The sequence below is a fragment of the Heterocephalus glaber genome, unplaced genomic scaffold (genome assembly GCF_053883595.1).
Source record: "Heterocephalus glaber isolate CG9 unplaced genomic scaffold, H.glaber_assembly_v1.0 deba00001428, whole genome shotgun sequence".
Taxonomy (NCBI): domain Eukaryota; kingdom Metazoa; phylum Chordata; class Mammalia; order Rodentia; family Bathyergidae; genus Heterocephalus; species Heterocephalus glaber.
This window is the reverse complement of record NW_028258293.1, coordinates 6,895,874-6,908,975: the sequence shown is the minus strand read 5'-3', so window position 1 is coordinate 6,908,975 and position 13,102 is coordinate 6,895,874. Positions and strand designations below refer to the sequence as shown.

The window sequence follows — 13,102 nt, the reverse complement described above, 5'->3', positions numbered from 1 at the left end:
TCAAGCCTCAGGAAAGTGCTTCAGGAAACAAGGAGACCTCTGGAATTGAGTCAACAAAAGAAGAAAATCCAAGTACCACTGTGTGTGATTCTCAAGATGTAAGACTAACATAAAGTGTTTTGAAAACAAGGACATAAATGTTTAAACAATTCTAGTTCATGCCCCCATGAAACTTTCTACTTACCTATTATATCTACTATCTAAGCACTGAGATTCTAAGTGGAGGAAACTAATGTTCTTTAGTTATAAATCAGACATGCATTCTATTAGGAAGTGCAACCAGATACTTAGGAGAACTATAATGGGAGATCTGAAGGATATAATTGGTGACCACAAGCTTGACATTGTCCTCATTTCCGTAACAACAATTCAAAAAGCTGTTAAAATATTAACAAGAAAAAATGAACGAAAACCTCACAAGACGAGATTCGACAGTATTGTCCACCTAATAGAAATAAATTTGCATTACAGAAATATCATATTAAAGGAGCAGATATACTTATCCTTCAAATGAGAATAGAAAATATGGAACTTAAGTCTTGTGATTTTTTAAATTCATACTAAGTACAATTAAATTTTAATTCTTGAAAATATCAGCTCTGTAGAAGTAAACTTATAGAACTATCGTGTCTTGATTTAAGAAGCAACACCTTTTAATTGTATGGAGCAAATTCAAAATTAGGCTTCAATCCAAAATGGAAAGCATCTGTTGAAAATATTTGACCTTGAAGGTAATAGGGTACCTACTAAAAAGAAAAAAGTGAGAACAAATATATGGTAACCAAATCATCCTTTCATTCCTCTGCTGGCTACAAAAGGAGATTTAGAAAAATGAAATTCTCAACACTCTTGATTTGAAATTGTTTTATAATGAAACATGTACCCAAATTGTGCAATTGGGAACCGAAAATTAACTAGAAGTAGAAGTAAAATGCTCTGCATAATTCATCTCAGGGAAGGAAGAGTCAGAAAATCTTTGGGTAAGAAAAAATATTTTTACTTTAGTTTGAAGGACAGGTAGATCTTTGACAATATAAACAAATTTTCAGAAGCAAGAGAAAAAGAGCGATTTGAAGAGGGAACAGACTCCAGATAATGGGGGGATATTGATTCTAAAATTAATTTGGCATTAGAAAGTGAGGAATGGTGGAATGCTAAGCTAAGGACTGATTTGGATTAGGGAGATAGTTCTTTTCAAACATGTATGTCCACTTGGTGACAAAAACATAGTGTTAATTTTGAGATGAGTTCTTTTATTTCTTGCAATATTTCATGAAACTACATAAAAAGATGCCGTCATTAGAAGAAAAACTGAAAAGTAATGTCTACTTTGTTAAAGCTCCCAAAAGCATCATTCTGATCTACCTTTCACACCAAGAGTTAGGACTATTCAAAATCATGCATTTGTCTGTTTCTCTCTTCTTCAAACATCACTTTCCTTCATCTGTCCTAACTTATTTCCCTTGATAAATAAGTGTCAGAGGCATCTCATAACTGGAACTGGCTCTGACCTGAACTCCTTCAAATATGTGCCTCCACCAGCAGGAACCTGACCACTATCTCTCTAACATGACCTCCCTGGGGTTCAGAGTTTAGGGTCTCTAATCCCCTAATGCTATTATTTCTAGTGTAGCAAATGCTTGGTATTAGAAGATACAGATTCAGTCATAGTTACTGGCAAAGAAAATAGTAGAAATGAGTGAAATTAATCAGATATAAGAAGTGAAAATTAATGAGACTAGTGTGAAGGTCAAATACAAGTATGAGACCAGTGGTTCTTAGCATTGTCTTTGGAATACTATCACTGAGAGAGCTCTTAGAAAATACTGTCAGCCAGGTTGTACTACAGAAAAATTATGTCAGCATCTCAGATCTGGACATCTCTGGTATTTATATTTAAATATCTCCAGTTGATTCTAAAGTGCAGGTCATTTTTACTAACAATGGATTTCATATGTAAAAGATTGGACAAAGTCAGCTTTTGAAAGACTACTCTAAATATCTAAATAAATAAAACTAAGTAGAATTTGTCATTTGATTTTAAAAATGGAGAGAACTACTCTATTCCAGTCCAAGTCATCCTGAGCCATGTGGGCTGTGAATCATAATTTTAAAAGCATCGTTTTAAATAAGACATAATCCCTGTAGTATATCACTCAACAATAGATTTTTTTACACCTTCTGCATTTTATTAAATTTTGAAGATGGTAACTTCTAAGTAAGGTTCTGTAGTTCTGGTGATGACCGAGGTGGTGTGTGACGGAGGTAGACAGGCTCTATCTTAGAAGGCTGAATTTAGTATAAAATAGTATCTGATATGTATATGTGCATATGTATACAGATGAATATAGGAGACACGTGATATATGTGTATATGTATATATTTGTGCTGATAGAGGGCTGTAATATTGATCAAGAAGCTGGTTTGTGACGTTATTCATTGCTAAGCATTCTAGAGAAAGCTAGTGAGCTGTGGTGATTCAAACTACACAGCACAGTGTATGACTAATTCTAAGAACTGAGGATCCTACAGTTCCTTCTCACCACTTCTTAATGGTAAGAGGCTAATTCTACTGACTTCCTTAACTTACAGGAAGCAAGTAGAAGGATCTTTGTACCTGTGAGAGCTATTGTTTTTGTATTCATCTAACTTTAGTCCAAATATTACGATTGGTATAAAATATAGCGAATTTCAATATAGCAATATGAAAACATTGTCAACCTGCTTATATATTAAGCTAGAATTTTAAGTTCTAATTTGATTTATTTTACCGACTGTCTAAACTGAGAAAATGGCATTATTTAATATGTAAAGAGCACAAATAATTTTCCATATGTGCATTCTATACATTTTTGTATCTATTATGAATTTTAGGAATATATTTTTGTGACTTACTTTTAAGTAGAAATTAAATCAGGGATACTAAGATTTATACAACAAAATGGAGTAGCAGATAAAGTAGTTAAACATTACTTAATGCTTAGTGTTCTAGAAAGCAGGACTACTTTTCGTTAAAGAGCTAGACACAGCTGATGAAAACATAGAAATAATATTTCAGTCAAATATAAAAATAAACTTTTATGAAAGTATCTGAACTAGAATAAGCAATTGGAAGATGTATTTTATGCTACACTAATGAAAAACAGGTTTTCCAGAAGGAGGTCAGGATATAAAGCATTAGGATAAAAGAAAAGAACAATCATCTTTGATTTTGGGATGCTTAACTAACTCACTAAGAAGTGATAGGAATAAATACAATCTCTCAGTAAATATATAGTTAAAGTTTTGCATTTTGATTCTTATTAGTCACACACTAGCTTGAATAATATCATAAAGTGTGAAAATTACATAGAAGCTACATTTGAATACCACTTTTGCTGTTTCCCAATACTGCCACTCCGGCAAATCCTTCCATTATTCAGATTTTTTAACAAGTGAAGTAGATCAATGGTTTTCAAGCTTTGTTATGACTAGGCATCATGGCCAGCCAGTACAACTGCTTATGTATATGTTCTGCTTGAATGTATGATTAACTCGCATGCATGGCTGGGACAGGGTGCAGGAACCCGAATGATTTTAATAAACCCACTCAGATTTTCTTCATCATCATTTCATGCTGACATTATGAGAAACTTTGATGTTCACATCTTGTAGATTTTTTGATTATACACATTAAATATGCTTTATACACCCACATCATAGGTTTTCATAGTAGGTTTTTTATTTCTTTCCCTCAAGCTGCTCTGCAGTTTTAGTATTCAAAGTTTCACAATATTCTGTGGCCAAAGATTCAAAGTTGGAATGAGAGGCCACTCTTATTCTGGGTTTGTTGCACTGGCTGCCTATCTGCTTTGTGGGCCCAGCAAGGGTACATAGGAATACGTCTCCTTGGTCCTGCAGTCCATTTTTCACTAGACTTAGAAGACCTGAGCTACAGCACTGAGAGCTTAGCATCATAACGGGCTGTGACTTTGAGGTACATGTAAGTTACTTCAGAAGCAGCATCGCTTAAATGATAACATTGGATCACATCGAGAAAGCAGGTGTACCGGCTCCATTCCATTTTCCTGCAGTTTGGAAATGTGCATCCTCTTGTTTGACAGCAATTTGAGAATTAAAGGCATTGAGAATTTTAATTTTCACTTAGAGACTAAGAGGTGATGCTCAGTGTAAATATGTTTTTCATTCCTGTATGCCACAAACATCTGATTTTTCTGAATGTGCTGAGGACCTAAAAAAGCAACAATGGATAATGAGCAGCACCAGGAGCCTCTGTCTGCTGGGGTTCCTACCCCTTTACCTGCTGCTGAGACCCTGAGTCTTTCAAACAGCAGTGTAGGTAGGGAAAGGAGAAAGGGCAAATGCGCAGAACATAAATCACAAGGCTGCAGGTTGAAAACTGCTCCAGCTTTCTCCTCTTACTTTGTGATGTTATATCCAGCATCCACTGTGTGACACGTGATCTTTGTCATGAGTTGCTGGCCAGCACCTAGTTTACAGGATTTTGCAGAGAAGCCCTGCCCTGCCGCACCTGTGCTAAGAGCCATACACCTCGGGGCCATCTGAAGAGGTCGGCTTGGGCGAAACCACACTTTATTGTGCTACTTCTCCTGATACTTCTCAAAGCAGCAGTATGGCCCCACATGATGAAAGAATGGGCGACCATTTCCAAAAATCTTGAGAAAATTTTTTCCCCATTAAATAGAAAGCTCTATGTTTATCTTCTTATAACACCTTAATTTGTATCATGCCAAATTAAGAAGCTAATTGTGATTTATTTTCAGAGACTTATGGAAATTTTAAGAATCATGGTTAGCCTATTAATTTAGTGAAGAAAAAGAATTCACTAGTCTATAACTATTTACTCTAAGAATATCGTCCCAATAAGAAGATCCAAAGAAAACACTTAATCTGATAAATAATACTTTGACCTCTACTATCACTTTGAAAGGCAGGTAATGATTTTTTCCTGGATTTCCTATAGTATTTTGTTTATATATGTAGCATTTTTTTTGTGGGGGTGTACCAGGGATGGAACTCAAGACCTTGAGCTTGCAAGGCGGGTGCAGCGCCACTGAGCTAAATCCCAGACCATGTACTATTTTGATCTTTATTAAAGTCCAACTTGAATTTGATTATTTATAAGAGAGTCTCATTTGGAATTAGATAATGAGCAATTTGAGGACAGATGATCAATAATCTGTGCGTTGTTCAGTGAGGGAATATGATTTGCTTAGAGATGCCTCCTTAGGGGCCATGGATGTCAGCTCATGCCTCTCACTCAGCCTGCGTGGACAACTCAGAATTGTCATCTTTAGTCAGCAGTACATTTTCAACCTTCTAACTCCTGTTTTCTCAAATACTATTCTGTCATAAATATGAAATCCACTTGCAAATAAAGGTTGCATCACTGGAAAATGTAGTCAAAATACATTCAAGGATTTAACAGACTTGGTACTTAATTTCATGTATTTATCTTTTGATATTCTAAACATACTTGTTGTTAGCTTGTGGTTTCTCCCGGCTAGTAAATATGAGAGGGAATCAGGTTTTTATATCAGTCATAGATGGTTTCTTGGTGTATTTGCAGATTGCCCAGTTGTGCATTTCTACTAGGTTTTCTCAGTTTAATGTTTTAGAGAAAGGACATCAAAGATACAACTGATTACTCTTGTAAAGTAGAAGCAAGGGTTTAATATTAATAACAAATTTATAGCAATTGGTTAGGTCAGAGATAGAATAAAAGACTTGACATTCCTTCTGCTTTAATGCGTAAAGCTTTATTCTTTATTTCTGAGAGCAGAAGTGAGTGTAGTTAAAAGTAAACACAAAGCAAAGAGTGCATTTTCTTTTTGTAGGCATTCCAATCCCTGTTAATCAGGCTTTGTGCTCCCTTTAAAAAGGCTAGTCCAAATGTACAAACGTATTTCCATAAATATTTCCCCAGTGGAATATTTGCATTGACATTAACATTTTGCATGAATTACAAAGAAGTGATGAATGACATCCTCCAAAGTTTGGGTTGCTCATGATGGATTAGTAGCTGGCTAAGGAGACTTTTGATAACCTTTTTGTCATCAACAGAAAAGCAGGGCTGTACTAGTGCCCTTTCTCATCACTGAGACATGGCATCCAACACCCACAACTGCAACGAGGATAGGTTTAATTTCCTCACAGTTTCAGTCCATGATCAGCTGGTTCCAAGGCAGAGACATCATGCAGAAGAGCCTGGAAGTGCAAAGAATCTTAATTCACAGCAGAGGGGAAGCAGAGTAGGGGCAGATACCAGAGAGAATGGGCAGGGGAGTAAATGCAGACTCTAAGCTCATGCATCCTCATCCCACCCAGACACAAGTAGAAACATCTTCCAACCAATCTCAGGCTAGATCCCGAAGCAGGTAAAGTTGACACTAAACTGACCTCTGGATGAACAGAATGAGAATGAAAGACTTGAAAGGAGAGAAAGAAGAAGAAAAAGGAGAAAGAGGAGGGGGAGGAGGGGAGCATTATAAATTCTTGGGCAATGTCAAGATTCTCTAATGAGTAGAGTCAGTATGCGGATATAAAAATAATAAAATGGAGGTGGCTGAATATCAGTGTTTCTATTTTCTTGAGATACAAACATTAACAATCTAAGGAAATTTGAATTGAAGCAAGAGAAAGCTAAAGAAAGGTGAGGGAAAATGGAAACTAAACTAAGTGCCTAGTATGTTTAAGACCCTTCATTAGTAATTCTTGCATATTTCTATTTGAATATAATTCTTCCAACAACCTGTGGAGATCAGTACTATTGTGCTTTTCTTTTAAATAAAGAATCAGAACCTCAGTAAGTGAAAGTAAGTTCATACTGCTAATGAGGGTAAGATATTTTTCTTAGTCTGTGTTGCTATAGAAATACCATACAATGAGTGGCATATAAAAAAGATACTTATTTGTCAAACTGTGGGAAGTGGAAAGTCCTAAATCAAGTACTGGTGCATTGCCTGTCTGGTGAAGTCTCACTTCCTCTGGGATAGCTGTCTGTTTACTCCGATTGCACGGGGAAGATATATGGGATCCATCTAGGCCTCTTTAATTAGAAAGGAAATTATGTTTGAGAGAGTAGCACCCTTAGCTGAAGGGCTTTCCAAGGACTCCACTTCCTAATTCCATCACCTTGGGGATTAGAATTTCATTTCATGAAGTTGGAGTGTGCAAAAATGTGTAAATCATTCCTGGGCATAGTGGCACATACTTATGATCCCAGCACTCTGGAGGCTGAAACAGGAGGCCCACAGAGAGCTTGAGGCCAGCCTGATCTTCTTAGTGAATTCAAGACCAGCCTGAACTACATACCAACATGTTCTCTCAGAAAAAAATTCAAATTATAGCAAGATTCTGTCCTAGGATGGGCTACATCTTTATTCTATTTACTTTACTGTGTTACCTATATTGTCTCATTTCCCCAGGATGTAAACATTTTAAAAGTAAACCCTCATTTTATGAATGGGAATTAGGGAGATTAACCTGTTATTTCTTTATCAACATTCCATAGGTAAGTACTGCCTAATGATAACATTTTTTATGCTATAGAGATGTAGAAAAATTAAAACAAAGTAAACAGCCATGTAAGTAAAATTACAACTAAGAAAAAATTAGTGGGTTTTCCAATTAGATATTTTAAATTAAAACATTTTTCTGAAACATTTAAAAATATGTTTTGGTAATGTGTTGGTTTCTCTTTTTTTCTAATGTCAAAATATGAAGTTAACAATTCCAGACTTTGTTATTGGTGTTTGTAATAGATTTATCATCACTTATACACAATACCTAACACTTGCAATTTAAAGGATGAGAGGTTTAATTTGGCTCAGGCTTTGGGGGAGTTCACTCCATGGTCAGCTGGTTCCAAGACAGAAACATCATAGTGAAATTGCATAGCAAGGCAAAAATTCTTGGTTAATGGTGGCCAGAAAGCAAAACAAAGGAACAGTAGCAGAGAAGACAGGTGAGGGACCACATGTAATGCCCAGGTTCACCCCTCATGACCACACAAAAGCATGCTTTACTAATCCACTAGGCATTACTTACTCCAAAGATCTCAACAAGTATTGATTGATGGCCTTTGTTCAATTTTATTCTGCTCTAAAATAACAACATCTGGGATCCTCAATCTTTATTAACTTACCTGCCTTTGTAATAAATAGTAGGCTTCGGAGCTGAGATTCAGAACTAATGTGTGTGTGATTTCAAAGCCTGTTGTTTCTACATTACAGTGGTAGTCTTGATAATGACTAAGAATATCCCAGTGATAGAGTGCTGCCTACACCATTATTTTAATTGTGTCCTGTTTTCCATCCACATAAATAACTAGAAGAACTTGTCTCCACTACATAGCTCTGTTGTTATATTGATTGCTTTTGTGGTCATAATATCACAGTTTGTGAGGTTTGCGAGCAAATCTCAGAAGCAAACTGTGTGTGTGTGTGTGTGTGTGTGAATGTGCTGTTGGTGAAGATGTGTATGTGAGACAGTTTTTAATTACTCTAGTAAAGATGTTTTCATGCCTCATCCTATCTAATAAATCACAGACCCAGCCTTGGGCTTCCCTGGGCCTTCTGTATAATTGACGAGTGAACTTCATATCAAAGCAGCTGAATGTGTTCGGTTTTATGATCACTCTGCATGTTTTATTACTTGGATTTCAAGATTTAGGTACTTTAATAATCAGGTTGAAAATTGCCTAATTGAACTGTTGGAATGTTTTGAAGACCAGTGCTAGCCTTCGTACTGTTTTATGTATTTCCCAAGACTCCTCTTTAAAATTGTGTTTCAAGACAGAAAATAATTCCCTTGTATAATTAATCCATCTTTCACTATACCTTGTTAAGTCTCTGTTCTTCCCCAAGTAAAACTATATTGTTTAATTTTACATGCATGAGGGTAAATGATATCTTAACTTTTTCCTTTAATATAAGCAAAAGCACTTGAGGTTCACACTGATAATGAAAAAAGAGCTCAAGTTTCTAGGCTCTGTTCCAAATTAAACATTATCTTTTTTTTATTTATAGGTGCTTTGACATAGTGGACAAAGCACACAGATGAGTAATACATGTATGGTACTAAATGAATGGAATATGTAGATGGTAATTGATCAAATGAAAGAGATATATCAGCTATATCCTTAATGAAAGGGGGAAAAGAGAACAAAAAAGAGCCATAGAGATAGAGAGGAGGAAAGGAGGAGGAGAAGGAAAAGGAGAAGCAGGAGGAGGAAGAGGATGATGATGAGGAGGAGAAGTAGAAGGAGAAATAAGAGGAGTAGAAGGAGTATAAAAGAGAAGCAAAGTAGTAGGAAGAAGAGGATAAGGTGGAGGAATGATATAAAGATTGAGATAAAAATAGAAATCATTACATATATGGCCAGATAGACAAGTAGATTTTATTTGTTATTTTCAAACCAACAAAAATGTCAAAGCATGAAAATAAAGCTCTTTGTCTCACTGTCTGTAACTTTGTCATTGTGCTTTGAAATTTGACAATATTATGAGTTTACTGTATTCTATTTGTCAGTTTCATAAGTACTTGCATAATTATATTATTACTATTCTATATAATTTTCTAGTATGGAATTTCAAAGTTCTTTTAATAAAGAAGTATCATAAAACATGGTCTTTACAATTGAAAACATTGTATCATTGTATCAGGTAGCTTTCCTGTTGCTGATAAAAATTATCTAGTATATTTTAAGGGAGAGGGTTTAATTTGGCTCATGGTTTCAGGAGATTCAGTCCATGGTCAAGGACATGTCGGCAAAGAAAGTGGCACAGAAAAACTACTTAGTTCATGGTAGCATGGAAGCAGAGTAGAGGAACAAGGCTACAGAGGAAAGAGCCAAGGAACCTAGATAGTTCTCAAGGTTATGGTTTCATGGCTGAGTTCAACACACTAAAATTATGTTATACTCATCTGCTATGAAATTCTGAGTGCAATCAAGTTGACATATCATGATTAATGCTTGGAATCTTATTATTTTTCCATTACTTATTCAACTTGGTATAGCTAAATCATTGCTTGTGCAACTTATATACAACCATTTTTAAAAAATTTTCTTGTTTTTTGTAGTATACAAAGCTCCATAATGAGTATTTATGATTACAGGATTGTTTTTATTTTTCTTTGTTGAAATTGTGGATTATCTCCTTGAGAGATAAAATGTCCCAAATTAAAATATGCTGTTTATGAAAATATTTAAAATCTTTCTCATTAAATTATTTTCAAAAATAACTGCTTGAATATATTTTGTCAGTGACAGTGTGAAAGAGAGAACAGAGGGAGTCTCAGAAAATAGAAAATTCCATTGCACCATGCTGAAGCCAGTAGAAAATGTATAATTTTATTTCTGTATTTAACAAAAACAATTATTTATCATTTAATGACTATTTATAATTACTTGGAATCACAAATTGTAACATTTTTCTTCAATGTTATAAGAATGGCATTGCTTTAATGTAAATGCATATAAAATGTAACATTTCTCTCCAAACTGTAGACTACACAAATTGCTATATAGGCAACATTCATTTCTACTATGTGTTAAATATATATCAGTGACTCTGCCATAGTAACAACAGTTGATATGATGTAGGTTTCATTTTATATATATGAAATATACATATGGTTATTCTAAATTCATTGGTTTTTTTTAAGTCCACAAAAATTCAGATTCTTGTTTCTTTTATATATTAAATAAATAATGAGTATAATGCATAGGCCCCAAAGAAGTTGAATTACAGGTCATAAGTAACAATGAATAAGCAAAGGAGTGAAATTGATACCTAGTGTTCTGATTACAGAGCCTGTACAACTTACTATCTAGGAACTTCATGCATATTATTTCAGTTCATTATCAGTTATCTTGTATTGTAAGCATTATTATCACCTGTAGTCATCTCTCCTGATGTTTGGATAAAAGACACAAAAACCTCAAATTAAAGAAGGAGAGGTTCATTTCGACTCACAGCTTCATGAGTTCAGTCCCTGATCACCTTGTTCCAACAGGAAATGTCATGGTGCCAGGGCCCAGCTAGGAAAAGCTTCACAATGCAGGGCAGGTGAGATGCAGAGCAAGAAGAGGGGAGCTGGGAAAGGAGACATAACACCCATGGGTGTGTCCCAGTGGCACACCTTTCCCAAACAGGTCCCACCTCCAAATAATACCTTTCACCATGAATGCATCAAAGGATCAGTCCACTAATGAGCACAATGTTCACATGATCCATTACCTTTCAAAAGCCCTTCCTCTGAATATGAGATTTAGGGAGCACATTAGATCTAAACTGTGATACCATTAATTTGTACATCTTACATATGAGGGCTCTCTACTTTGTCTCCCAGGTATCCCTATTGGTAAAGCATATATCTTTTTACCAAAAGCTGTATTTTTCAATCCACATACTGAATATTGTTTCTCTGTTCACTTCTTTTGATTTCCTTGAGGAAAAAAGAATACATTATATATTTTTCCTCAAAATATCTAAATTAGTATTCATTTTTGAATTATTATTGGTATCATGAGTCCTCTAAAATTGTGTTGACATTTAAATGGATGAAATGGAATTATATGAATTCTACTTTGTAACTGTTACATCTAAATCTCATCTTTGATGAATTTTGTTATCTCTTTTTCACTTCATTGTCGAGTGGGCTTTCTTAAGATACAGAAAGAGCATAAAAGATTCCTTAATGATTAAAAAATGAAATAATTCCTCTTATACCGTTTTTGAAAATAAAGCTTTGTCATCAAAGTCACAGAAATACATTTAACTTTTGAAACTTAGAAACTAAATATTCAGACCTATTCTATCTCATAAAATTTTAAGGACTCAGACATGGGTCTGAGGGATGACTGAATCCACACATTTCCTGAAAGTTGACTAATATGATTGCCACTTTTGCATGATATAAACATTTTTATTTGGAATTATGCTTCACTGTGAGACTGATGTTCTGGGATTATTTCCATTTTTCCCAATCTAACTTCTTTCTCATCTTTGGCATATCCTTCAATGAACAGACTTTGTGTAATCATTCTTCTTCTTTCGAGATAGTGCTTTACGTATTTGGTAACAGCTCCTTCTTTTCATGAGACAAGGTCTTATTGCATGATCCAGGATAGTCTCAAACTCTTAATCCTTCTGTCTCAGCCTCCTGCATGCTGGGATTGCAGGCATGCACCACCATGCACAGCACAATGATAATAGCTCTTAGTTCTCCACTATTGTTTGATATATTTGATGTAATAAACTTTTCTTTTTGCTGAAAGGTGGAAAGAAGGTAGAAAACAATTTCTAGATTTTGACATTGTATGTGTGAGTATTTAAAACCATAACCAACTAACCAAACTGACCTCTAAACCAGTAAACATTTATGAATAAAACTGTTTCTCATTTTTTAAAAAAAATGAATTGAGAAAAAATGACTATGTCATCCAAAGCCACATAACTAGTCATATTAACTGTAAAAATCTGATCATTAGCTAAACACAGATGTCTTATCCCATGAATTTAACTACAATCTTACTGTATTTAATCAGAAAATCTTTTATATGAAATCACACTTTTTGTCTCTTTCTAAGAGATAAAATTCCATTTCACACTGTACCTAGAAGAATTAATGGAAATTAAGCATCAATAAATACTTCAAGTAATATTGAAGAATGAGATAAGGAACGTATCTGTGTGATGAAAGCTCAGTGTTTGTATGTCTGTATTAAGGACCATAATAGAATGATTTATTCCTTTAATTTCTGATCACTTTTCTTGTGAGCTTTTTTAGTGGTGAGTCTGATGGTCATTCTTTTAGATGACATTTCACTTATTTGACAAGATAGACTCCAACCCCTTCATCCCTTCATCCTCTCAACAATGAAAATTCTGGGAGGTCTTATTTGTTTTTTATTCATTAAGTTTATTGGTACATTTTAGGTATACATAATGATCACATTCATCATTGGGAATTTGTACCTGTGCATGATACACCTTCGTTCTTGTTTTTCCCATTCTCCTTCCCTCCCTTCAACTGCTCCCTATTCACAAAAGCTTTGTTTCTGTTTTTTCCTTGT

The 13,102-nt window shown here is 34.8% G+C and overlaps 1 protein-coding gene across 6 annotated transcripts in view; it reads left to right on the top strand.

Annotated features, from left to right (window-relative positions):
• Luzp2 (leucine zipper protein 2) overlaps positions 1 to 13,102 on the top strand; it is a 430,463-nt gene that overhangs the window by 409,000 nt on the left and 8,361 nt on the right. For 5 of the 6 annotated variants that reach the window (XM_087211522.1, XM_087211524.1, XM_087211523.1 and 2 more), the window contains one exon: positions 6 to 98. The exons of the other annotated variant lie outside the window; for it this stretch is intronic. In XM_087211522.1, coding sequence (XP_087067648.1) covers positions 6 to 98 — 93 coding nt within the window. The remainder of the gene's footprint in view (positions 1 to 5; positions 99 to 13,102) is intronic. 6 annotated transcript variants of the gene reach the window in all.